We start from the raw sequence: 25,390 nt of genomic DNA on the forward strand, positions 1-25,390 counted from the left end.
CCCTGCGCGGAGCCGCCCCGTCCCACATGAAAACCCGCCGCTGCAGCGCGCCCGCCCGCGGCACCAGCGCTGAGGCACCTGCACGACGCCCCAAACACAGATGGGTGTCCCGGGGGCGCCCCGGTACCTCACACGCGGTCCGCGGCGGCCAGCGCCAAGCGTGTCTGCCGAGGCGCCCCGCGCCCCCCAGGGCGGCCATGAAACGCTCTCCTCCTCGCAGGGCCAAGCCCCTGCATGGCTGGGCCCCGCCGCAGCCCGTGCACAAACCCCTCTCCCCAGCCTTGCCCGCCTTTCGCCAGCATCACAGCATGGCAGCTCTTACCCTGCAATGCCAGCCCGCTGCGGCCCCTCAGGCACCCCCCTGTGGGCCCTGCCCGACCCGCTCTGCCTGCGAGCCCTGCCCGTTCCCCTCGCCCTGCGGGGCCCTGCTGCGGGCCCTGCTCGTTCCCCGCGCCCTATGGGCCCTGCTGCGGGCCCTGCCGTGGGCCCTGCTCGTTCCCCGCGCCCTATGGGCCCTGCTGCGGGCCCTGCCGTGGGCCCTGCTCGTTCCCCGCGCCCTATGGGCCCTGCTGCGGGCCCTGCCCGCCTTCCCCGGCCTGCGCGCCCTGCTGTGGGCCCTGCCTGTCCCCCTCGCCCTGCGGGCCCTGCCTGCCTTCCCTGGCCTGCGGGCCCTTCCTCCCACAGGTACAAGCTGCCCACCCGCTATTCACTGAAATTATAATCTCCGAAATGTTGTTTGACCTTTCAGGGTGCAAGTGAAAGCAGGCAGCATTCTTTTCCACCCCTCCTTTCCCTTCCCCATTTTGCTGCCTTTTCTCTTTTTTGTTTTGTCCTGTGAGAAATACCAAGCTATTTCTAGTTCTAAGCAGGGGTTACACACATTAGTAAATCTTCAGAATGAAACTTTCCCTCAGTCTTTGTCTTTGTTTCCTTAATGGTAGCTATAAATTACCACTTGCCTTTCTCACTGGAGCATCAGGCTTCATTGGATTTTAAAAGAGAATAACTTTGATCATTTCAAAAGCAATGAGAAACAACCTATTGTATCTCCCGGACGGTTTCACTCTTAGTCAAACTCATCTATAAATGCATAAAGCTTCTCACTAAACACTCCAAGGATTCTCCAGCCCTGCACCATACCCCAAGCCTCCCCTTACCAACAAAGTAATAAATGAAAGCAGCCTTTCTCCACAGTTTCCAAGTTCTCATGAATAGACGTTCACGCTTCCAATGGGAATTCACACACCCACGCATCCCTCATCTGCGGGTACCAGCCCAGGCGCCTACAAACAGCTTGCCCCGATGCACAGAGAAGCCATCTCCCACCGAGGCCCTGGGCTACAAGCTACCAGACAGAAAAGCTGCTACATATTTCAGGCACTTTTCAGTCAAGGTTCCTCTATGAACTTGATCAATATTAATTAAAATTCATCACAAGATTTGATGAAAAACATAAAATCTGCGTATGAAGAGTGTAGCAGAAAATCCAAGACACTGAAGAGCAATATAACCAAACAACTAAAGCTTTCTGAGGCACAGTAAAGGCAAAGCGTATTATTTACTTCTGTAAACAAAAATATAAAGTGACACAAATATTTGGGAATGCCTGAGCGAGATCAAAAGATCTCAGCACAGCTTGGAAAACAAACAGAAAAAAATACTACATTTATCTAAGTGAATGAAACCATGTCTTATACATAAATCTCAAAGTGCTTTGTGAAGGATCCTAGCTATTATTTCACTTATAACACTCATTTGTTTATGTTGAAGAAAGAACTGCCATTAAAATATTTCTCTGAAGACACAAAACAGACAGAACCTCAGACCTCAACTTGGATGTCTTTCTGTAGCCTCCTTAACTATTTCTAGTCAACAACAGAGCCACAGTGACAGACGACCAAACTGGGTACTAAGATCTTTACTGGGAGAGAGAAGCTAGAAAAATTCTTAAGACTCAACTTCAACAATAAGTTAAGTATGATGAAAGAAAAACAAACATGCCAGGGGCAGTTCAGCAGGAAGAGATATCAAATAGCAGCATTTGAGGGTTTTTCCACAAATAGAAAATAAAATCACAAAGTTTTAGGTAGGAAAATAGCTCCTGGTAAGTATCTGCAAGAAGTGTATGCAAACGGAGTATTTTCATACATTATGCATACTGATCCTAAAACCAATAGCAAAGTTTTTGCTCACCTAGATACTACACAGCATTTTAGTCTTGACCTAAATTTTCTCAGTGTTGCATGGGCCAGAGTCCCATCCAGTTGTTTCACAGATGCTTTGGGGAAAGAGAGGTTTGGCTGTTTTGTATTTGGAGAACAGCTGCACCTCAGAACACTTGTCTGCTTTTTCCAATTGTAGCAATGTATGCGCTGCCTTATAATCTTGCAAAACCTATAACTTCTTCCCACTAGCGCTGTTGGATCTCTTTGGACCACCAGGAGCACACCACTGCTATGAACATTGCTGCTCCGAAGGAACGCTTCCATACAGATAAGACCCCCAATTCCTTCCGTCCTCCACTTTAAGTATCACTTGAAGTTGCTTTGCATTGAGAGATCACAACTAAGCTGCCGTACAGCAGCTGGACGTAAAAAACGTCCCAGAAATTCTGCACCCAATCTCCTGTGTTGAATACTTAGTCTGACAATCTGGGATAAAAACTGCCTTATGCTTTACAATTCTTGTTAGATTGTATTATTTAATGATAAGCAAACATTGTTTGAAGACATCTAGATTGCCATGTCATTATACTTTAACGTAGTGAGAGGTTGTGGATCTGCTAGGCTGAGCGACAGTGCATCATACTGACCCAAAATTTAACACAACTGAGCGAGCACAATGAGGGCCTGTGACAGAAGGTGAAAACAACTTGGGGGGGGGTGGGGGCAGAAGGAGATGCCAGAACAAAAAAGGGAAAGGGGCAGACACAGACAAGTGAGGAAATAATTCAATATTTGAAAGTATTCCACAGCATTTCACACACACAATGTCTCAGAGCTGTAGTTTTAAGTCGTACACATCTCCGTATGTATAGTGGGTTTTGAACAACTGTTTTCCTTTGAATCACTCAAACTTTTGCACTTATGCTTTCCATCTTAGTAGCCAAGAGTCTTCCAAGCTACCAAATAGGTTGTTGAGTTCTACATAAAATGACACATCTTCAGTAATCAGCATTCATTTTTGCAATTTTAACAGTGGCTTTCCTCAGGAGCATGACTTGCACATGGCTTATCTCAAACAGGAAATCTGGGGTTCCTCTGGTCACCAGAAGTCTAAAAGACCCTCTCATGTAATTTATACTCTTTGTCTAAATCTTTTTATGCCGCTGGTAGAAGAACAGCTTCCCTGAAACAAACATCAGATCCACCAGTGACATTTTAAATGTTGTACGATCTCCACCTTAAAAAATGCCAGTGGCACTGAAATGAAGAACGGTTTCTGTCTACCGCAGTGCTAAATACAGTATGTTCTATTAATTAATATGTGTCTTTGAGTTAACCAGGAAAAAAGGACACTTTTTGCTAGGTGAAATAACTTTTAGACGAAGATCTGCTTGGTGCACCTCTATGACCTTGGTATTTCTTTGTGAGAACTTTCCAAGTCATCACTACAACAAATCATAACATTTCTAGACCCACGTGTTTGGACCCATTACCCAGCAGACAATCAATGCCTAGCACTCAAGCTCTCTTCTCCAACAGATGTTAATTAGCATCACCTTCTATAAAACCACCTCAGACCTGACATTTGGAAAAGTGCTGTGAACCCAGCAGTTGCACAACACACTTGGCTCACCAAAGCCCCCGGTTCTTTTTGTTCCTTCCCCCTTTTGCAGGAGGTCTGAAAGATTCGTGGCCACCTGTGATGACGTGAACGTGTTTCTGAAGCTGCGCTTACCTCGCAGCTCCATCCAGGCCTGCCCCACGTCCAGCCCCATGGCGCCCTGCAGAAGAATTGGAAGCGGCAGGTCTAATAAGGCTCGGGAACTGAGCTGGTCTCAGCTTCCATGAGAGGCGAGTTTGGCATTTGCACAAGTGCGGCATGCCTGGCAGCAGGTACCAAGTTTACAACCGCACCCCCCAAAACCTGTCCAAGGGTCAGGCCACCAGCACCACCTCATCAGGGCATGGGGCAGGCTGCGTTCACCCTCTCAGCATCTCCACCAGTGTGCCCATGGGATGACACCATCACCTGCAGTAGTGCAGAATCACCACCAGCTCAAGACGACTGATATGGTTCCCCCAAGAGATCTTAACACTTCTTATTTTGCTTGGCTTAACACAATGCCTCCACCACAGACCAGGCTGTGTCCATGTGCAGAAACAAAGAGAGGTGAAAGAAGCAGAGATACTTCCAAAAAATTATCAAACTTCTCCCTTCTGTGTTTTCCCTCGTAGTTTGAAACAACCAACAATGATCTCATACGGTTTGACACAGAGCGAAAGGCAGCACATACACACGTGGGTACTCACAGACACTTTCCAAGATCTGCATTAGTCCCTCTGCCTTCCTGTTCTCCCCAGTCCCTGATTACTGAGAAGGCATCTCTTCCACCGAGAGCAGTCTGACCCACAACAACCGCTTGCGAGAAGGCTATGCTGGTGCCGGGAGGGAGGCAGGCATCTAGTTGAACAGATCAGATACAAAACTGCACAAAAACCATCTCCTGACATCAGGCACTAAAACGTCATACGTACCTGCAGCCTGGCAAAGAAGAGAAGATGATTAGCCAACTTAGAGGCTTTCGAAAATAGCACATTAATGCTATTTATCATGTTAGAAGACAAATTTTATTGCAATTCAGCAAATAAGCTACACCTGTAAATCTGTTTTGTATATTCAACTCACATTTAATGTCCAATGGATTGAAATGTCACAGAAAAAATAAAAAAGGAGAACAGTACCTGGTTTTGTCATTATAATGTAAACTTCGATGCCCGCCCTTAAAAAACACAAGCCAGTGGTTCCCCCATGTAGTAAAATATATAGTTCATAAGGTATTGACGCTTTATCTTAGTTTAACAGCCAATGTCTAGGTATAAAATAAAGAACTACAAAGATGTGAAGTACGTGTACAATATCTTCAAGTATCCTATAGTATCTTGCACTATGGACATAAATCATTTAACAATATACAGAAAAAGTTAACTCTGAATAGTTTCACTGCAGAAATCTTAACATATTCATGAATTCAAAACACATCAAAAATATGGATCACCCAGCTACTAGGTCCCATTTGAACAATGTGAAAAATACTCTTCGTAATGGAAAAAGTTGTGGAATAGTCCCCAGTTGATGAATATATTTTCAGCTACAGAATGTCAAGATGGTTAAATTTATGGCAAGTAAAGGCTTTTTTTTTTTTGTATAAACTTATCACCATAGTATTTCATTACATTTAAATTGTCTTTATTAATTGGCATTTTCTTTTTTTATAAAGTATCATTTTATCAACTCTGACAGCATTAATCAAAGAAGCAAAAATAGTTGATAGGCGATAGCCTCTTTTATTTCCTCAAATCAGGTATGTGCCTGTAAATGCTTGGCCAATTTAGCACTGTATATTTACTGCATCACGAACTACTCATTTTTTTATCATTCTACTTCTCTCTACAGAATGCACGTGTGCCGTTAACAAAACATTATCTTTTCCCATTAACTGTTACCCAAAAAAACCCTAACCTGCATCTACCAAACCTGCTTCCCCTTATTTTAGAAAAGTAACAGGGGAAGATAAAAAAATTACAATTGCATTACTCTATAGCTCATTTCTGAACAAAAAACAACGCAAGTTTTAAAAAGGGAGATGGATTTTACAAAGCTCTAGTTGAAAAGATGCTGACCACACCACTTGTTCTTATACAGAGTCATCCAGTTCAGCAGAATGGCATGGAAGGAGCAAATGCTGGGTCCTACCATTATTTTGTGGGACTGATGCTAGCTACATCAATGAAAGAAGTAGGTCAGTTTGTGGTAAACACTGAAAAGTCATACGGATTATGGCTGCTACTACAGACTGAACTGTTCTTAGATCTGCCAGGCAAACCTCTTCCCAAAACCCTAGCACAGGCTACCACATAGCTGTACTTAATATCTCAGTCCTCCTTGGTGGCCTCTGGATCCAACAAAACCAACATTTTTTTCTGCTGCATTTCAGAATCTTCCACTGGTCCTTCAGTGGAGAAATCCTTCCAGACTTGAAGGAAGCCTGCAACGCAAAAAGTGCTTTGATCCTAATAGGATTAGACCCCCTGCCAGAGAAGGAGAAAGGGTCTATCACAAAGTGATATTCCCTGTGAAAATAAAGTAATGGAGGAGCTGGGAAGATGACCCCTGCACCTTCCTTTTGCATCTGGACAGCCAGCACACGGATAGCTGTCACCGATGGACAGCTTCATCACCATGGGCCAGCCAAAGCGCCCACCACCTGGGAACCAGTAAACCCCCAGCGCTGTCCATCCCAGCTACCGCTGACTGTCACAACGAGGACAGAGACCCACACCAAAGCCAGCCATCCAACCAACGGTATCATGACACACTAGGCGAACTTGTAAAGAAAAAAGAACCTTCATTCAGGGTTAATTACCTCATGCAAGATAAAATTAATCCATACTTCATACTGTGAGAGATACGGGTTTAGCAGGATCAACTGATCCGTTAAGGTCAAAATAATTAATCCAACTCTCCTTTCTTATGTGGACATATTCCCTGTGAAATACACAGGCCAAATAAAATAATCTTAAATATATATAGCTGAAAGCACTGTAAAACTGGGGGTGTGTGTTTGCTATTATTAATACATAAGCAAGCAATTCAGGGCAAACATATAAACATTATCCCAACATATTAAGTTGAATACACAAAATTCTTAGAATAAAGTACATCTGTTTTATTTTTGCCCTTCCAAATATGGAAAAAAACCCAAAAAAACCCAAAAGAACAAAACCAAACCTGCACACACAAAATACTTCTGTGAAATGCTCCTGTAAGCTCCAAACTGCAAAAGAACTCGCATCCACCCAGCACGAGGAGTGGCTTGGACACTGCCCTCACGTCTTCCTAATGCTACTGTGAAATCAAAAAAGAATCTTGCTCTGATAAGCAGTGACAATGGAACTTCTCAGTTTAATAATGAAATAAATAGGACAAAAGTAAAAATATTCAAAAATTTAATACATGTGCTATACTTATAAATTATGGAAATAAAACTATCACAAGATGTGACTATGCTGTAGGTAAAGAAAAGGTGCTACAACATTGTATGAACCAAAAAGTTGGACTCGGCTTCTCAAAAGAGAGACAATACTGAGATAAGTTTATACAGTGGAGACCTCTTAAATACATAGCCCTGAATTTCTGTACAGTAATTTGTGATGCTGATAAATCAGCCTGTTCTTCAGTCACATCTTCATTTCAAAGAGATTGTTATCAGAGGACTCAAATGAACAGAGATGCCTTTTAGGCATTTGCCAAGTTCCAGATCTCCAATAAATTAAGCTTTCAAAATGTTTGTGTTTTATTGTAAAACAGACTTTATGAAGCTTTCTCTGCTAAAACAAAAGCATCCCAAACGAAGCAGACTGTGATAACAGGATCCAAGAAATATTCATTCATAAGGAAAAGAAAAAAACCTTACTACTCACTGTCTTTTCAAAAAATTAAGAAATCCTTATATATGTTAGTAAGGTATACTGTTATTAATTTGTGGGGGCATAAAATTCTTTGTTTAGTCATGTGGCATTTGGGGAACTCATGTCCCTCTTTATTAGCAGTTAAGAAAATTACCAGCAGCAACCATAATAGCAAAATTCAAAAGGCTAGTTCAAGTGGAAACACTTTTGTGTTATGAATACTTATTCCAGGTTTTTCATTTAAGTGGGCTGCACTGTAAATTCTGAATTGCAACATAATATAGCCAGTTGTATAACAGAAGGTTTTTTTTAAAGACAAACTTACAAAACACAATGATAGGTTAAATAAATAAAAACATCAGTTAAAAAACACACTTAATTTCTTTTGTGCAATTACATACCAATATGAAAAATATTACTTTGATCTCTGCACATTTCACGGTTCAGTCTCCTGGATTTCACTAAAAATAATACTGACAACAAAAATAAAGGAAAAAATGATTTGTTGACAAACCAGTGCTTTGGAGCTATTAAAAAAAAGCACACATCAGATTTGTAGTTCCCTTGCAGCAAAACATGACCCAATACATTAAAAATCAAACATTGGTAATAATGTTAATATATAAAATATTAGTTTAAAAACTATAGAATGACCTTCTCAGCAGAAATGGAGTGTATACATTGGGGTCTATGACATACAGCATATCTGAAGGCAAGTTCACAGAATGCTGAAAGGCTCACTGCACATTTTCTATGGCAAGGAAATACTGCAGCTTTAAAATAAGCTGCACAATACTCATCTCTATCTCTTTCACATGAAAGTGTGTAAAAAGCAAATCAGCAAATAAACTCTAAAATAGATTTATACCAAAATCCTCTTTTTTTTTTACATTGAGTTTACAGCTTCTATCCATTTGCCTGTACTATTTTTGGAGTTTCCTTCAAGAAAAGTCAAAGTTGCATCTTGGGGCCATGAACAAGTTCACGATACAATGTACTGGCAAGACAGAACTTTTGCATACTAACGAGATTCACTCCTTGTTGCTTTTTTTTTTTTTTTAAAGATAGTTTTTCCTGTGGGACAAGAGGTCAAATATCGATTCCTTTGACAAGAGATGCCTCCAGCGTAATGTTGAACTCCTGCAAGGTCTGCAGCACGCGAATCAAAGAATTCACAAGAGTATGATCCTTAATCAATGCTATGTCTTCATACATCTGTGCTGTGATCGGGCAGTCCGCGAGTAGGGCGATCCAGTGATGCAAAAGGTGGTCTCTGACAAAGTGACAATTGTAATATGGAAATAAAAAATAAAGCCCAGTTAATTTCTCATTTTCACTGACATGGGTTTTATTCTTTGCCTTCTAAACAGACCTACCATCTTCTCTGTCTACTGTTATAAGCCAGGAAAATGGGAGGTAACTGTGGAACCTGTTTAAGTACGGAGCATCCCCGACAGCCATGTTTCTAGGCCTTCCACCTCTCGCATCCAAAGATGTATTTCCCTGGAGGCCTGGAAGTCCCAAGCAGGCCCAAAGTCACTAGCCTTCCCTACTGACTTTGGGTCAAGAGGCTTCCAGATGGCCCCAGCTTCCCTCTCACCCATCTCCTATAATGAGAAAGGAGAAGGTGGGGAAGTCACCTAGCCATCACTCACCAGACCTCAGTGAGGATGGTTTTCTATTTTCCGACCTTGCTAGTGGTACACCAGAGGGAGGCTATTCACACCAGCTTACTACCTTTCTCTCTTGATTCAGCTAGTCAGCTCATTGGGAAACTCAGTTTTTTTATCTCCAATTTCCGACACTTCACATGCCCAAGAACTCAAGTCAGGGCATGGTTCACTCGACCCATCTTTAGTTACAAAGAACTGTGTTAAGTAACAGCCAAACTGCACCACCCAGTAGTTGCGTGGCTTTATCTTACTGATGTGCAACACTTCATTTTATTAAAATGTCAATAATAATAAAGAAGTTTCTCTATACCTGGCTCCAAGACACACCAGCATCTGAAACTTGCCATCCTTCCCAATGTTTCTAGGGGTGTTGTTGATCGCAGTGATAAAACGACAGAAATTCCTGGCCCTTGTCTGCCAGTTCTCTTCTGGGACCATCTCATTTTGCTCAAGGGTCTCATAGTATGTTTGTGCTTTTTCTTAAAAGAATCATAGGAGATAATAAAGTTTCATCAGCACATATAGCAGTCCTAAAATATCATTCTCTTGTGCTTGGAATAAAATAATTATGTACTATGACCTTCAAATTTAGATTATTTGATTTGATACCGTCTCAGTATAGTTTTTTTCCCAGGAATCATGCTTACAAATCCACAAGGCTATCGGACCACTGGCAAAAAAGCATGAGTGTCTATTACAGAGTGGACAGGTAAAAGTTTAAAGACCTAAATTCAAAGCTTGTCCATGAATTTCCTGAATGATTACATTTAGGCACTGGGGTTTTTTCATGTTTGATTCAGTCTTGTGTTCCCCATGTGCAAAACTGGGATTCCGCTTTCTTCCCTCTGAACCATGCTGAAGAGGTTCTTGTATCTACTGAATTTTGAGATGCTACAGCAAAATGGTGACATAAGGAGAAGAGTAATGTCAAAGTACCTACTCAAAACAACAGAAACACCATTAAAAATAATTAATTTTCTAAAAGGTGTTTGTGTACTCGGTTGATTTATTCAGCTTTATGTCAAAGGATCTGGACAGTGTGAAAAATGTATGCTTATAACCCTTTTATTACAACATCCAGTAAGTACCAACAGATCCATCTGTTGTGCTTTATAAGGCAACTCAACCTCTTCAGTGTGATTTATTGCTTTCACCATGCTTAACTAAGAACAAGGTTACCATGTCAATTCACCACCTTATTTAAATAATTCTTCCTCACTAAGAAATTTTTTTTTTTACACTACTACTGCTAGAAGGACAAATCCAGTCACTGTATTAAGTACAGTGTCAACTTTGGCAGAAGACAAATGCTCTTTCTCTCAACAGTTCAAGGCAAGAGCCCTTATGGCAATTCAGCTGCCAAGATGCCTTCAAGAAGTAGGCTGTTCACACCAGCTGAGACACAGTAACAATGATAAAGAACACACAGATATATTTCAAAGCCACAAACCAGCTCTGGTATGTCTTCCTCCCACTTACCTAAAAAGTCCCAAATAAAGACGTTTTTGAAGAGTCTTGGTGATTTAAATCCATGCTGAAACACTTGCTCAAGAGCTGAAACAAGTCCACTTTCTCCACACAGCAACAGCGTCAGACTGCCTCTCTGCCAAGCACACACGGAAAGCCCACACACTTATTATCTCAGTTTGGAAGTCTGGAAAACAAGTGTCTCCTGCACCTACTACTGAAACCCGTTTTTAAATACATTGATGCCCCAGGTTACAGTCTACTGTCAAACAGTGGTCCCAGACAGGATCAGGATGACCCAGTTCTCACAAGTCCTGAGCATTCAAAACAGTGTTGACCTCTAAGAATGAGGCTGAAGAAAGCAATCTCAGTGCCTCGTCATCATCAAGTGAAGCCATGAAAAAGCCAAGATAAAGATTATGAGCAGACTTTACCTGTAATAACGACCACCATGCAGATAATTCATAAAATATTTTCCTCTTTTACTAAGCAATAAAGACCACAGGTCCATTGTAGCAGGTGCCTCAGACTGTTTGCTTATCAACAAAAACAACATTTAATGCAGTTTTTAAATCTCAGAAAAAAAGCCAAATTCTTACTAGAACATGATGGCAAATTCTGTTTTGCAAAAACAGTGCATGACCACTTGAGATTACTGTGTAAATAAAATCATCAACCAGAATTATACTGTATACGAATTTGCCATTCTATACTGAGCTTAGAAAAGATGGATGCAGAAGGAATGGGACGACCTATTTGTAAAAAATTAATAACTCTCCAAGAGAGATCCTCACTGGAGTCAACTCTGCTCTACATCCCCCTGGCTCACAAGGGCTGGGTTGTGACAGTTTGACAGAGGCATGCTTCTTAGGTTTGTTTCAGGAAACAACTGCCAAGTCAGTTAAGATGATTACATGTGTAATGAGAAGCATACCAGAGTCTTTGACAGCACTTCTGCTTCACTTGCCGGGGGAAGTGTGGGTGTTTGGGCGTGGGTCTTTTTTGTTTCTGTTGGTTTTTTACAGCAGCCCACGGGTTTTCATGTTTTAAGTAGCAAAGATAATGCACAACAGGCATACAAAAAACTACTCAGCACTCAAATGTAAATGTAAAATGTCAGTTAATCCAGAACAAACTAAACAAGAGGCAACACTCTTAACAGTGGTACAGGCAGAATCCTTGGCACAATTTTACTAATAACTCAATTTCCAATACCAGAATGTTAACATCTAAATTAATGCTCCAGTTAGCAGCAAAACTGAGGCACTTGAGGATGTCCTCTTCCAATGGTGTAGTCTCATTACCTTATTTTTGCTCCACTTAAGAAATTTTCAAACAGATCACTGTTCATTCAGTTTAGTTATTTCAGTTATATATTCTCCAATCCTTACTAAGAAGAGTTTTAAGACAGGAGTGCCACTACACACACAAATCCTCACCTCCTTCTCTGGCTTGTGGAAATGCTTGACAATACCATTGACAGCTTCACCAATAGCTTCTTGTATCTGACCAGTATTTAACTCTGCAAAATACAAAAATATATCCAGTCACTCCGTAACAGCTTTAGAAACTGTACTTGTGCACAAGGGATAAGGCATACCACAAAAAAAGAAGAGGAGCACAAATCTGTATGACTCCTGCTGCTAGTGAAAAGGTGTTGGAATGTGGGTAATAGAAATCCTATTTTATTTTTATTTACTGTGGAGGAGGTAGAAATGGTTTTACATCGAAGCTAACACTGTGGTGTTTCAACACACCAACAGGTGGAAAGGGTTTTTATGTCTTATGTGATTTTTCAGACCAGGGCCCAAAATTAAGAAAAGGAGCTGTGCTTCAATGAGGACCACCAAATCTGAGCATCCCGGAAATAATTCCTGTGATAGTTTCACTGTAAACCCAAGCATGCTTGGGAGCAAAGCAACCACCGGGTTTATCAGGAATAAGACAACCCTGGAACAGTGATCTCAATGGAAAACTAAAGTCCATGAACAGAAACCACTAGCAAGCTTTTTCATTCATGAAGGAGAGACAGAGACAGGACAGAAAATTTCTACCTTCCTCCATAGCACTGTGTGGTGGGTTGACCCTGGCTAGACACCAGGTGCCCACCAAAGCCCCTCCATCACTCCCCCTCCTCAACTGGGCAGGGGGAAAAAATACAATGAAAGGCTTGTGGGTCGAGAGAAGGGCAGGGAGAGGTCACTCAGCAACTACCATCACAGGCAAAACAGAGTCAACTTGGGGAAATTGGTTTAATTCATTACAAATCAAATCAGAGTAGGATAATGAGAAATAAAATAAAATATTAAAACATCTTCCTCCCACCCCTCTCTTCTTCCCAGGCTTAACGTTACTCGTTTCCCTACCTCCTCCCCTCCAGCGGTACAGAGGGACAGGGAGTGGGGGTTGTGGTCAGTTCATTACACGCTGTCTCTGCCACTCCTTCGTCCTCAGAGGGAGGGTTCCTCACACTGCCTCTGCTCCAGCCTGGGGTCCCTCCCACAGGAGACAGTCCTCCATGGACTTCTCCAACGTGAGTCTCTCCCATGGGTTACAGTTCTTCATAAACCGCTCCAGCGTGGGTCCCTCCTACAGGGTGCAGTCCTTCAGGCACAGCCTGCACCAGCGTGGGTCCCTCGTGGGGTCACAGCCTCCTTCAGGCATCCCCCTCCTCCAGCGTGGGACCATCCCCGGGCTGCAGGTGGGGATCTGCCCCACCGTTAACCTCCACGGGCTGAGGGCACAGCCTGCCCCACCATGGGCTTCACCACGGGCTGTCGGGGAATCTCTGCTCCGGTGCCTGGAGCCCCTCCTGCCCCTCCTTCTGCACTGACCTGGGGGGCTGCAGGGTTGTTGCTCTCACACATTCTCACTCCTCTCTCCAGCTGACACTGCGCAGTTTTTCCCCCTGTCTTAAATATGTTATCCCAGAGATGGTACCACCGTCACTGATGGGCTCGGCCTTGGCCAGCAGTGGGTCCATCTTGGAGCCAGCTGGCATGGGCTCCACTGGACACAGGGGAAGCTTCTGGCAGTTTCTCACAGAAGCCACCCCTGTAGCCCTCCCTGTTACTAAAACCTTCCCACACAAACCCAATACATATTCATTCCACAGATGAAGTACAAGGATAAATAAAGCACCACTAGGGCAGCTAAGCACTGGACCAGGAGTCCAGAGACATCTCCCTTCCATCCTCAGAGACTGTCAAAATTTGAGTAGATAGAAGAGGTTGTTCAGGATTGTAAATCAGAAGTTAGCAGGGCTTTGAACAGGGGGTTGGGCTAAGTGAGTTTCACAGGTCCTCTCCAAGCTACAGTTCTAAAATACAAGACAACCTAAAGTTCTGTTGGCAAGCAGCTCTCCTCAGGCAATGATGCACAACAGCAAGACCAGGCGTCCCCCACCACTCACTTGGCTTGTTGTTTGGTGATATAGTGACAAATCTTCTGATCATGCTGGGTGACTGCTGCAAAGGAGGGGTTCGGCACTGCCGCTCATCAACCTCAGTGTGCGAAGTCAGCAGCTCTCCCACCAGGATCCTCTCTAAGCTGCCGTCATCCATTCCCTTTCCAAGCCACCTTCCACAGGGAAACCTAAGAACGTAAAGGAGATATGTGGATCGAATCCTTCAACCCAGATTCAATTTTCCACGCTAAAGACTTCCAACTGCGGTTGCATAAAACCCAAATTCTCCCAGTACAGTCATTACAACTATTTCACTCATCCAGCAACAAGTAACAAAGTCTTTGGTTTGGCTTTTGCCAGCAGAGGGAGCAAAAATAAAACAGCTTCTTTGTTCCAAGTTTGTACTAAACGTTGCACTAGATGACCATGATCTACAAAGCAAAATGTGGCAGACAGTCTTGTGTCTTGCCTCTTGCAGAGGCAAAAGAGGTAGAAGAGAAAGACCCACTACACCCTATAGATGGGTCAGCCACAAAAAAAAACCAACCAAAAAACAATACCCAAACAAAAAACCCCAAACATATACTTAAATGCCAAAACACCAATACATCTATTGGAATTGGAATATTAAATCAGACACTAGAAAGCATATGTGCTCACTTGCTCATTATCACTCTCCATGAACCAATGTTGATGTCAGTTTAATCAGCTTAATCAGAAAACTGAACAGCATCCAAAAATAGAATCTTGCCTCTTTATTTAATTACAAACTGGCATGGAGAACCGAGTGGACTTACCCGCCAATTTGTCATCAACATGAGCCTGACAGTTTCTCTAAAAAAAGGCCAGGGCATCAAACTATGCTGTATCCTACACAAATAAACGTCATTCTTACAGAAATCTCATTTCTTTACCTTCACTGTGTAAACACAGGTTTCTAACACTCATAAGTCCTTGTGTTCCAGCTTGTGTCCAAAGACCTCTCTGTAACACCTGCAGCACTCAGCCTTTAATACAAAATACCGGCCATAGTTGGTAAGCAGCAAGCTCTAACTTGCTATTTCTTCCCTGGGCTCAAGGCAGATCATTTTTAACATGCCCAACAGTCAACTTATCTTCTCCACCAATGCTTTGAGGCTGGACACAAGCATCTGCAAACTGAAAACTCTGTTCAATTTTTTAAGAATCACAACATGCCAGAAGCCAAGTGATCTTTCTCTGCCTTCAGGTAGCAGCAACTGTAGACACAGAGTCTCAGGACATAAGACCTTTCTAATCAGCTCCCTGCAGAAATTCTACTTACCCAACATGAAACATCGGGATGATACTTACTTGTAAGTATGCCCTGTTATTTCATTTCTGACCATAACATATTCCACTAGCCACTTGGCATACAGTCCTGAATTATCATGTCCTATTTGGACTGTGGTCAGTTTTCCCAGGTTCTGGCACTGCAAATTGAACACAGAGTTTGTCAGAGTAAACTGAAAGAGAGCAGCATGCCGGAGGAGTAAACTATTAGGGAACATGCTAAGACAGGGAATCAGAAACGTGGTTCCCCTCTTCTGAAAGCACAACTGATTCTGGGCTTTTTAGGGGTAGGCCACTTGCTTTGTTTTTGTTTGGTTTGCTTTGTTTTGTTAACTACTATTTTGACCAGCAGAGACATCATCAGTTGAAATAGCTTTTTCAATTAAATTTTATCCAGTGCATGCACACACACAAAAATCACAACAGAATCACTTGTTTCCAATAGAAGAGGGTATAACACCTCCCACCATTACAGCACAAAGCTGTAATATAAAGATAGTCTTGTCCATCCTTGCACCAAGGATTTGTCAGTCATTTTGCTCTGCATGTCATTAAATATAGATTAAATGTGCTATGTAGAGGCACAGGAAGTATTTGTGACTAACCACACAGACTAAAGATATGAAATGTGTGGCAAGATAGCACAGCAAGGGGAGAATTTTAAACTGAACAAACAGAACATTCAAAGCATTTTTTGTATCAAGCAATACCAACCTCAAAAGTCATTTCTAATATATTCCTGGGAATCTGCAGGACTCCTGTTTCACCCAGTTCTCCCGAGATACAGATCCAAGGATTGGCTGTAAACATTGAACCACCAAGTTTCTTGCTAGGAACAATCAATATATGGTATGGTATCACTGTAAAAACAAGAAGAAATAACACTTCAAAAATGAAGGAGGATAAATAGGTAACTTCTTTAATAAAGAGAGGGGGGAAAGGTAAGTCAAAATATTACTGCAGTACCATGAAATGTTAAAACATCGTCAGAGCTGCTATTTAAATCATGCTGCTAACACTTGCACACTAAGCACTGATTGACAATCAGAAAGTGTACACATAGCAGTCATCAAGAAGCACAGCTGACAGCAAACCACTGTCAAGTGAAAAAAGAAATATGGATGGAATAATGCCTCCATATGGGTATAATAATTTTTCATTTACCAGCCTCAACACGTGTCATGAAGATGGTTACTTGTCCCCAGCTTAAAGACAAGGAAGTAAAGACAGAATATTCACGTATCCAGAACTTCAACGCAGTGCAGCATGCCAACTCCATGCTCAGCTGCTTAACTGCCTCCTTTTGTGTGTGCATGTATGCACACTACATGACAAACACAAATTCCCATTCAATTACTAACCAAAGCCTTTGCTTGCAGGGCTTGCTTGCAGCAGCGTTCACTGCTACGACTGAACAAATTCAGTGAAAACACATTATAAAGCTGCGAGTTTCCCTGTATCATATTGCTCTTAGTTATGCTAATTGCAAGACTTCCTGATTTTAAAAGAACAAACAACTTTCTTCCCCTCTAACTGACACCACACACACACATGCTCAAATGCCTTCTTGCCCCCTGATTTATCAGTAACTAATTCAACCTAGTATCACCTGAGTTACAGCCCCTTTTCTGACTCAGGAGGCATGTGCTCCTGGTGAAATGCATGTGCTCTTCAATCGCCTAACATCTCACACAGCCCCCTATTAAACAAACTTTTATAACAAAATCCGATTATCTGAATGGTCATTGTGTTTCTTGGCGATCTGCCCTTCTTTTATAGTGCATAACTGGATTACAGTTAGGGCTTTTCAGCTGAGGCGTTTAATACATTTCTCCCCCAGCATCTCCTCAGTTGTCAGTGCCCTCAAGAAAGCACTTGGTGGTTGAATTTTCTTAATTAATTCTTAAATGCTATGAGCATCAAGCTTTTAACATTTCCCTTTTTATCTTTTGTGCTGATAGCCTTAAATGAAGTGAAAATTTAACTGCATCCAGCAGACCAGATCTTAGCATCATCCAGAACCTGCCGACAAGACCAAAACCTGTTTTGCTTAGATGTCTGCTTGCTTTGTCTTTCATGCACACAAATATGGATCATAGCCATCAAGGGTGGCTCCTATCGTGGAGCCACAGAGGTCCTTTCACACACCCCTACCCATAATTTTATAAGCTTTGCTAAAGTCTTTCCTTCCAACTTACTAGTGAGGTCCTGTGGCAGCAGGCACACAAATGCACAAGAACTCTGAAACACATTTAGGCATCAGCAACAGGTTAAAAGTTTCTCTAGGGCTTTTGTTTTGGTTTGGTTTTTTTAAGTACTTCAATTGTTGCAGAGTTCTGAAGTAGCCCTGGATGGGCATTTCGTTGTTATCCCAACCTCAGACACACACATGTGACAAAGTAGGCTGAGCATGAAAAGGAGAAAGTTTTTTGTTTTTTAAGTCCTAGCACGTGTTAGTATTCTTACCTTGATAACGAGCAATCCATACTGTTCTTGCAAACAAGCCCCCCATCAAATTTTCTGTTGAGAAATCTCCCCCAACTAAAAGGATTAAAGCTGCGTGTTTTACGAAGGCAGAAACAAAAGCCTTTAGCAGCACAAAGAGAGACTACTGCCCACCAGAGAGGATCACAGAAATTGTGATACAGCATACACAGACAGATACCAGGAGGAAAACAAAACAATTAGGTTAAGATATTAGGTTAAGGTGTGTTGATCAAAGCTGTTAAGATTTTTGGATAAGGACTCAACCAAATCTGGAAATCAGGGATCCAGGGAAAGCAAATACTTACAGATTGTTGTGAAAACATTGGTAAAGCAAAAGTAATCAACAGCATTGAATGACAGGAGATGATATAAGAATTGTTCTTTCTCATCATCACAGCGGAGGAATGCGTAACGCTTGTAGAGTTTTCTGACAAGGCAAAACAAATAATCTGTCATAGTAACAAAATGCTTTCTGTGAAATATTTTCTATAGTGCTTATTTATTAGGTAAACTCTGAGGAATGGGCAAGTGATTACAAATTACTGGTAAAGCCAATAGTATTTAATGTGCCAAGACATGTTGACACTGCAAGCCTGAAGTCTCCCAAGTGCATCAGCCCCAGACTTGACATTATTTTCCACCCCTTGAAAGCAAGGTTTGGGGTGGTCCGAGAGTCTTTTCCCACCAAAACCCACCCCAAAAGTTAGAAAAAGAAATGTTGTACTTCTTTTGGCTATGTAAAATGACAGAACTGAAGTAAAGAGAGTCCTCTTAAGTTACTTCCAAGCAGATGGTGCCGTGTGGAGTCCTCGAGCACATGCATAAGACAGAGGACTATTTTCAAAGGATACTAGGGCAAACACTGGGGCCATCTGCTTGTATTAATTTATAGGTGATAACCCAGGGCCTACAACAACCTGCACATTAAGGTAGGGAATAGCTTCAGTGCTGACAGCACACAGCTCCTGACATAACCAAAATCACAAGCATGCAAAAGGTGGCCTAAAGTTCTGCTGTTCCCTTTTACTGGGTTGCAAATTCTTTGCTAGGACTGCAACACCTCACAGAACTTCCAACTTCTTTTAAGTGGAAATGTCAAAAGATGCTGCTCAGTAGCCTCCTCTCACTGGTGGAGGCACTACCACCCATGCAAAGAATGCACTCAGTCTTACTGAAATCACTCCAACACATTAAGAGAATTTCACACTGCAAGACTTGCAACTGAGAAACCCTGAGAAGAATTTACAACCTCAACCTTTTCAAGTGCAAATTTGGACTGGAAAATATCTTCCAATTACTCACTTGTACACAGCAATCACCACTATTTTTGTTAATTATGCAACCAATAAATAATACCTGTGTTGGTGAACAATCAAAAGAGCATGCCAGGATACATCAAAATCCAACTGATGCTAGAGGAATATTCAAAACATCACAAATGCATGAACTGGGCATTAGAAGTGCTGACACAGCCATGCACGGGTTGCTCTTGCCAGGAGGGCATCGGGACAACTCCCCTCAATTCCAGATATCAATTACAAAAAAGTCAGCAAGTGACTCACAAGTCAGAGATTTGCAAAACAAATCAATGATGATTAACACACACAAACACGCACTCTCACTTACATAACAAACCTAACACTGGAGATTGACAGGAACTGTGCAATGGAAATAAGGATACTGAGCCTTAAACCACCATAACCTGCCTGTAGCCACAAGTGTAGCAAACCCACAACGGTCTCACAGTTGATCATGTCCATGTTTCATTTGAATAACCTGAACCACGCGTTCAGACAGTCTATCCACAAAGGTCCTTTTCAAAGTGTAAGATTTCTCAATTTACTAGTGCACACAAAGGCCACTGGGGAGTGAGGCTATGTGATTTCCTTCCGTGCCCTAACTCTTGTCCCTTTATAGACTAGGAAGAAAACAAACACGTTTCAGTTTTCTTGTATTTTTTAGAAAATGCCAAGTGAAGAAAAAAGGGTTAATTAAAATATCTAACAGTTGCTTTGAAAAAGAACACCACACAATCACGATAACTGTAAAAAGGCAGAAGCTGTACGATTACTTTTAATACCTCACTGAACTTGGTACTGCTTCCTCTAAAAACAAATGGAGCACACTTGAAATCCATGCTGCCTAGAACACCTTTCTTTAACTAGGACATCTAAATGCAGCACAAAACACGCTGGATTACAAAAAATTTATGTCACTCCTATGCAAGTTGCTCCTTTGCTCATCGCTTCCATTTTAAACATCTTTTTGCTGCTGTCTCACGCTGTTCTAGAGAATCAGAATCTGTCTCAGACACAAACAGTGCATTGGCCAGTGTCAAGACAGTTGGGGTTTGTTGGGGTTTTTTTCTTAGGGGGGTGGGAGGGTGTGTGGAGCATGGTGGGGTATGGAAACTCCTCTCACAGCACTTGTACTGCATGGCACAAGCACTGCTAAATTTAACCTGATCTGGACTGTTGACTTCACTGGAGAGGCTTAACCTTAAGAGTGCAGGTAGATTCATTAGCTGTCCTCACTCTGTCCTTCAGCTTTGCCTTGCTTGCTGTTGGAAAGCCACAGATTCATCAGGAAGTCCAACATAATTCAATACAAGGCAAATCTCAAATAATTAGCAGTTAGGGTTTAGGGAAATTGAGAGGGGGAGACAGTTCTTGCAAGTGGGTGTGAGTGGGAGGAGAGGACAGGAAGGGTAGACAGTACAGGTTAAGTTGCCTCCAGGAAGAAGTCTTCAATTAAAGCTAACGACAATTACTAGGGCCCATACAAGAGAACCTTTAATTTCCACACAGTAAACAGTATAACCAACCTTATCAGCAATACATTTTTGTGTATGTAAACCTCAAACTGTTACTCCTACAACAATTAGTATTAAATATGGCCTGTACTCCAATTTGTGGTACTATTTACAAAATAATTATTTATGTTTACAAAGATAATAGAATGTAAATGTGCTCTGGACATCATCAAGTAAATAGGTCCTTGTACTGAGCATTTCTCCTTTTGCCCTTCAAGATCCGTACTTGCACAAAGCACTAGTACAAAGTACTTTTGCCACTATTGCCAGTTTAACTCAGCAGTACTTGAAATTACTGCAGGTCCAAGTCTTCAGCTTTCAATCACATACCCCCTTCCGCTCATACTTAATGCACTTCTCCCATTTTCTTCCTATGGTACAATTATTCTTTAAATCGTGTTTTGGGTCTCAATGGTTGGGTCCTTTCATAATTTTTTAAATTACTTCATATACAAGGAATTGAAAGTCATGTATTTTGAAACGTTTAGGAGAGGAAATAAAAAACCCCACAAAAACCCCAAACCAAAAAAAAAATCGTAATAGCAGATATTTGACTATTATGAAAGCAATTCACCTTATGTTCTTAAGCAGGCTATAAATGCAAAGCTGTCAGTTTGATCTAGAGATGTGGACAATCATGCTCTGAAGTATTAACATGGAAGACTGCAAAAGATTACCAGATCTCATCCTGAGCTTGTGACCCAAAAATGAGATTCAAGAATTGATCATCACAGCCTTCCTAGTCACCTTCAAAGTGCTGCACGTACACCATTCATCAGTTCTCTTTAAATCAACTTCTAGTGTGGTTTATCTACATTGTTTTACATGGCACTGAAAAGAGTTACAAGAATGTCTCAGATTTGGAGACATAAGTGAGAAACTAAGGAATGGTCACTTTGAGTCACACTGATCAGAGAACCACAGAAGCACATCTGGATGTGCCTTTTACGCTCTTCATATTGTGACAGAACTGCAACCAGGACCTAAGCTGCACTTTGCCACACGTTGCAAAAACACAAACAATCCAAGGAAAACAAAATCACCCCCCAGTTACAGAAAGGGGGCCAAGATAAAAAGCTTGACTCAGCAAAGTAGTGGCATTTAGACTTACGCTCGATTTCATTTAATCCCTAGCAGTTTTTGAAGATTTCAAAGTCGCAAACAGTCTATGCTGACAAAACTGATTCTGTACCTGAGAAGCCCCAACATTGAATCATAATTCCCAAATAGCTCACACACAGGTAGACACACACTCGGAAGGCTGGTTTATTCTATTCCATTTGTACACTGCTAAGCAGATGGAAGAATAGGCACTTCTGGGTTTTTGAAGTCTAGCAACTCAACAGGTTTAAATTTTTAAAAGCTTTGCCCAAGATAAATCATCTTACTTTGTGAGTTCATGATCTGAAAGCAGTTGTTTTAGATGCCTAGAGAGCAACTTCTTTTCCATGGAGAGACGAACCCAGGCTCTGGCCTTGCCAACATCTGTTTTGATCTCACTAATGTTCTGGATATGCCTGGAAAAAACAAACAAACAAAAAAAGACACTGCCCATTATTTTCAGTGTGACAGTTCTTTTGAACCAAGCTAGGCTGAAGAAGAAATTTTGCCTGATATTTTGCATTCTTGGCAAACTACTGGAAAAAGAGACATGATCACCTTAGTATTCAGCACCATCTAAATTCCTCAAATATCTACCTCAAAAACAGTAAGAGCCTGGAAAGGAAATATCTGCAATGCAGTGCCCTATTTACAAAATTCTAAACCAGACCCATTGCCTCACATGATTTCAGGTCCAGAATGATTCTTATCACTGCAATATTTATGGCTGAGTGCTTTGGAAAATTAAATACTGTCTTTGCATGCTCAGTAGTAGCTTTTCTTCCATACAAGACACAAAGGGTATATTTTAAAAGGACAACCATGTCCCTTGAAAACCCTCAAATCACTCCTCCCTAGTGAAAAATATCAGATGTTGGTAAGGAAAAAGGAGGAAAGAAAAATCCTTTAAAAGTTAATTCACAAGTTAGGCATATTGTTTTTTGACATAATGAAAAGAAGGCATTGAGCAGAAGTTAGTGTTTTATTCACACTGCAGCACCCAACATCAGATAGCCCATCCTTTAGATCAAAGAATTTCTTTAAACTGCTTTCTTCACTGAGAAGCAAGAATGAGCTCAGAGCTAATCAACCAACTTGGCAATGACTGGGAAAACACATATGCTACACCCACATCTCTGCGGAAATAAAACAATACAGAATACTTTATAAAGATGAAAACTGTGTCAGGGTATTTCTATAAGCTAGTAGCTGTGACAATATACAAACTTTGCAGTACAAAATATCTTTTTGTGGAGGTCAATGAAAAGGTTGCACTATGTACTTTAAAACTTTAAAACAGTTCAGCAGGTTCCTTCCCCATATCCATCTCCTGGTGTATGAAACACAGACTTTTCTGTATGGTACACATTATACAGAGACACAAATATGCAGGTATCATGGGGTTTCTGTATTGCTTTTAATAGTTTAAACTCACCTCATATCCTGGATGAGAGAGATTCTAAGAGGTGACATGGCTGGACTGGTATCAGACTTTCTCCTTTCCGAATCAAGAAGTATTCCTACTTTCAGAAGAACAGAAATCCTTGTTAGTAGAAATCCATTTAAACATTTTAAAATCAATATAAGAAAAAAGGTGAATTAACACCGCAACGTGCACTCTTATGTTAATAATGACTCACTGCTTTGTGAAGATATTGTGGCATTATTTCCGCTTCAAATAACATGAAAATCTAATACGCTACACAGATGGTTATGCAGATCGGCACACACTGAGCATTAACACATTAATGAGCTTAGCTTCAGCTGAAATTGGTATGACATCAAATGGCTTAAGACATACACTAATCAAGTATTATTTTCTAAAGACTACCCTGTTTCCTTTGTATGTAGTAAAACTGACTGGCACTGTTGACGCCAAAAAATAGTGTTCAATATGTTTTACTCAGTACACCACACATGGCCTAACTAATCTATCACTTCGCACACTCCTGTAACACTCTTAATAGCACACTTTGGGGTTTTTTTAAACAATATTATTAGTCTTATCTTTCAACCACTACTTTAGAATCAAGTTGTATGTTAAACACAGTCCCTGCCCTCAATCCCAAGTCAGAACACATAAAACTGATTGTAATTTCAGTATTATAGAGAAAAACGCTACAGACCAAGTGACATTCAGGAAACCCTAATACTTTCCAGTTCTTTGGTTTTGATTGCTTACAGGACCTTATGCATTTTAGTAATGTTCAGTTTTTTACCTTAAGCAGCTTAAAAAGAAAAGGCACCCACTGCCTCCCCCAAACCCGTTGTTCTCTCCAAAGTTGTATCTTATGCCCCCATCTGAAAAAATACGTTTCTTCAGTGTTATCTTTTAAACCACGAGTTACTGTTCAGTTACTTTTCAAGAGAGAATATAAAACTTCAGGATGCATAATACAATTTTATATGCTTATACTTGTTTTCCACCCCCAGCCGTAACATAATATGCTTTGCCACTCATGCAGTGACTATGTGTCATATGGAGGATGGCGTATTGGAGCAATCCATTTTAAAGCCTATCTTGGAAACATCAGATGTTTTTGGTATCTGACTACTGCAGTCAAACAAGTAGGCTCAATCCAAAAAAGTTTATTTTTCACGAAATATATTAAGGCAATACACCAGGTCCCTATTAATTTTGTAGCGGATAGAAAACTTGATTTAGTTATATTGAGTGAAGGATATTTCCAAGGAAATGATCTCTGCGTAGTGCATATGTGCATCATCTTCCAGCAGAAGCTAACCTTACCTGAGGTACTGAAGCTGCCCGATGTAGTTTTTCTCTGTCTGTTTTCTAGGTAGTGTAACAGATGAGACCACAAAGCAGACTTTCCCTAAAATAAATTTAAAAAAAGTTAGTTAAAGAAATCACTATCAGCTGAATAAATAACTAACAAATAAAAAAGAATAGTTTAAATCATCATTGAAAGTATCAGCCATAGGAAAAACTTGCTTTAAATATGTTTATCTCTGTTAAAGTCATTGGTAAAAACCAAAAATGAGACACAAGCAGAGGTGCTCAGGAGCTGTAAAGAGGTTAAGGAAAGCATGAGTCAAAACTACTGGGATCTAAGGATTCTGGTAACAGGAAAAAGTAATTTGATCTTCATAGTTCATTAACATGACAAGAAAGTATTTCAAGGCTTGTAAAACACTGTGTTTGAGAAGAGTTCTGAGGCTGAGGCTGTAACCTGCACTATGTGCCTTCCCCTTCCTGCCTCTCCAGCAGTACCATGACAAGGGATGCAGTGCCAGCCGGAGTAATCCATCTCATACCCAGACCCAGCCTCGCACATCTGTTGCCTTCAGGGTAATCCTGGGCTACAGATGTATGCTGGAAAGTTTTAGAACCTCCAAAGATCCCCCCTCAATTTCATCAGGCAAAAGACCTGGATAATCACAAACACAGTAAGACAACCCAGAACACAAGCAGGAAATGAAAGCTTATCAGCAAGAATACTTCAGCTCTACACATCATGGAAAACCAACTTAAAAGTTA

General features: G+C 41.3%; 1 protein-coding gene across 12 annotated transcripts in view; it reads right to left on the reverse strand.

Annotated features, from left to right (window-relative positions):
* Window positions 1-4,832: 4,832 nt before the first annotated feature.
* Window positions 4,833-25,390, reverse strand: part of DENND5A (DENN domain containing 5A) — a 70,875-nt gene continuing 50,317 nt past the window's right edge. For 6 of the 12 annotated variants that reach the window (XM_037401961.1, XM_037401959.1, XM_037401972.1 and 3 more), the window contains 11 exons: window positions 24,641-24,725; window positions 23,327-23,414; window positions 22,179-22,307; window positions 18,284-18,405; window positions 16,206-16,351; window positions 15,513-15,631; window positions 14,187-14,368; window positions 12,214-12,296; window positions 10,787-10,910; window positions 9,618-9,786; window positions 4,833-8,907 (listed from right to left, as the gene is read on the reverse strand). In XM_037401961.1, the coding sequence (XP_037257858.1) occupies window positions 8,724-8,907; window positions 9,618-9,786; window positions 10,787-10,910; window positions 12,214-12,296; window positions 14,187-14,368; window positions 15,513-15,631; window positions 16,206-16,351; window positions 18,284-18,405; window positions 22,179-22,307; window positions 23,327-23,414; window positions 24,641-24,725 (1,431 nt within the window). In that variant the 3' untranslated portion in view covers window positions 4,833-8,723. Of the gene's footprint in view, window positions 8,908-9,617; window positions 9,787-10,786; window positions 10,911-12,213; window positions 12,297-14,186; window positions 14,369-15,512; window positions 15,632-16,205; window positions 16,352-18,283; window positions 18,406-22,178; window positions 22,308-23,326; window positions 23,415-24,640; window positions 24,726-25,390 lie in introns of those variants that run through there. The other 6 variants (XM_037401960.1, XM_037401965.1, XM_037401963.1 and 3 more) reach the window with 2 other exon arrangements.

The sequence above is a fragment of the Falco rusticolus genome, chromosome 10 (assembly GCF_015220075.1).
Source record: "Falco rusticolus isolate bFalRus1 chromosome 10, bFalRus1.pri, whole genome shotgun sequence".
NCBI classification, from domain to species: Eukaryota; Metazoa; Chordata; class Aves; order Falconiformes; family Falconidae; genus Falco; species Falco rusticolus.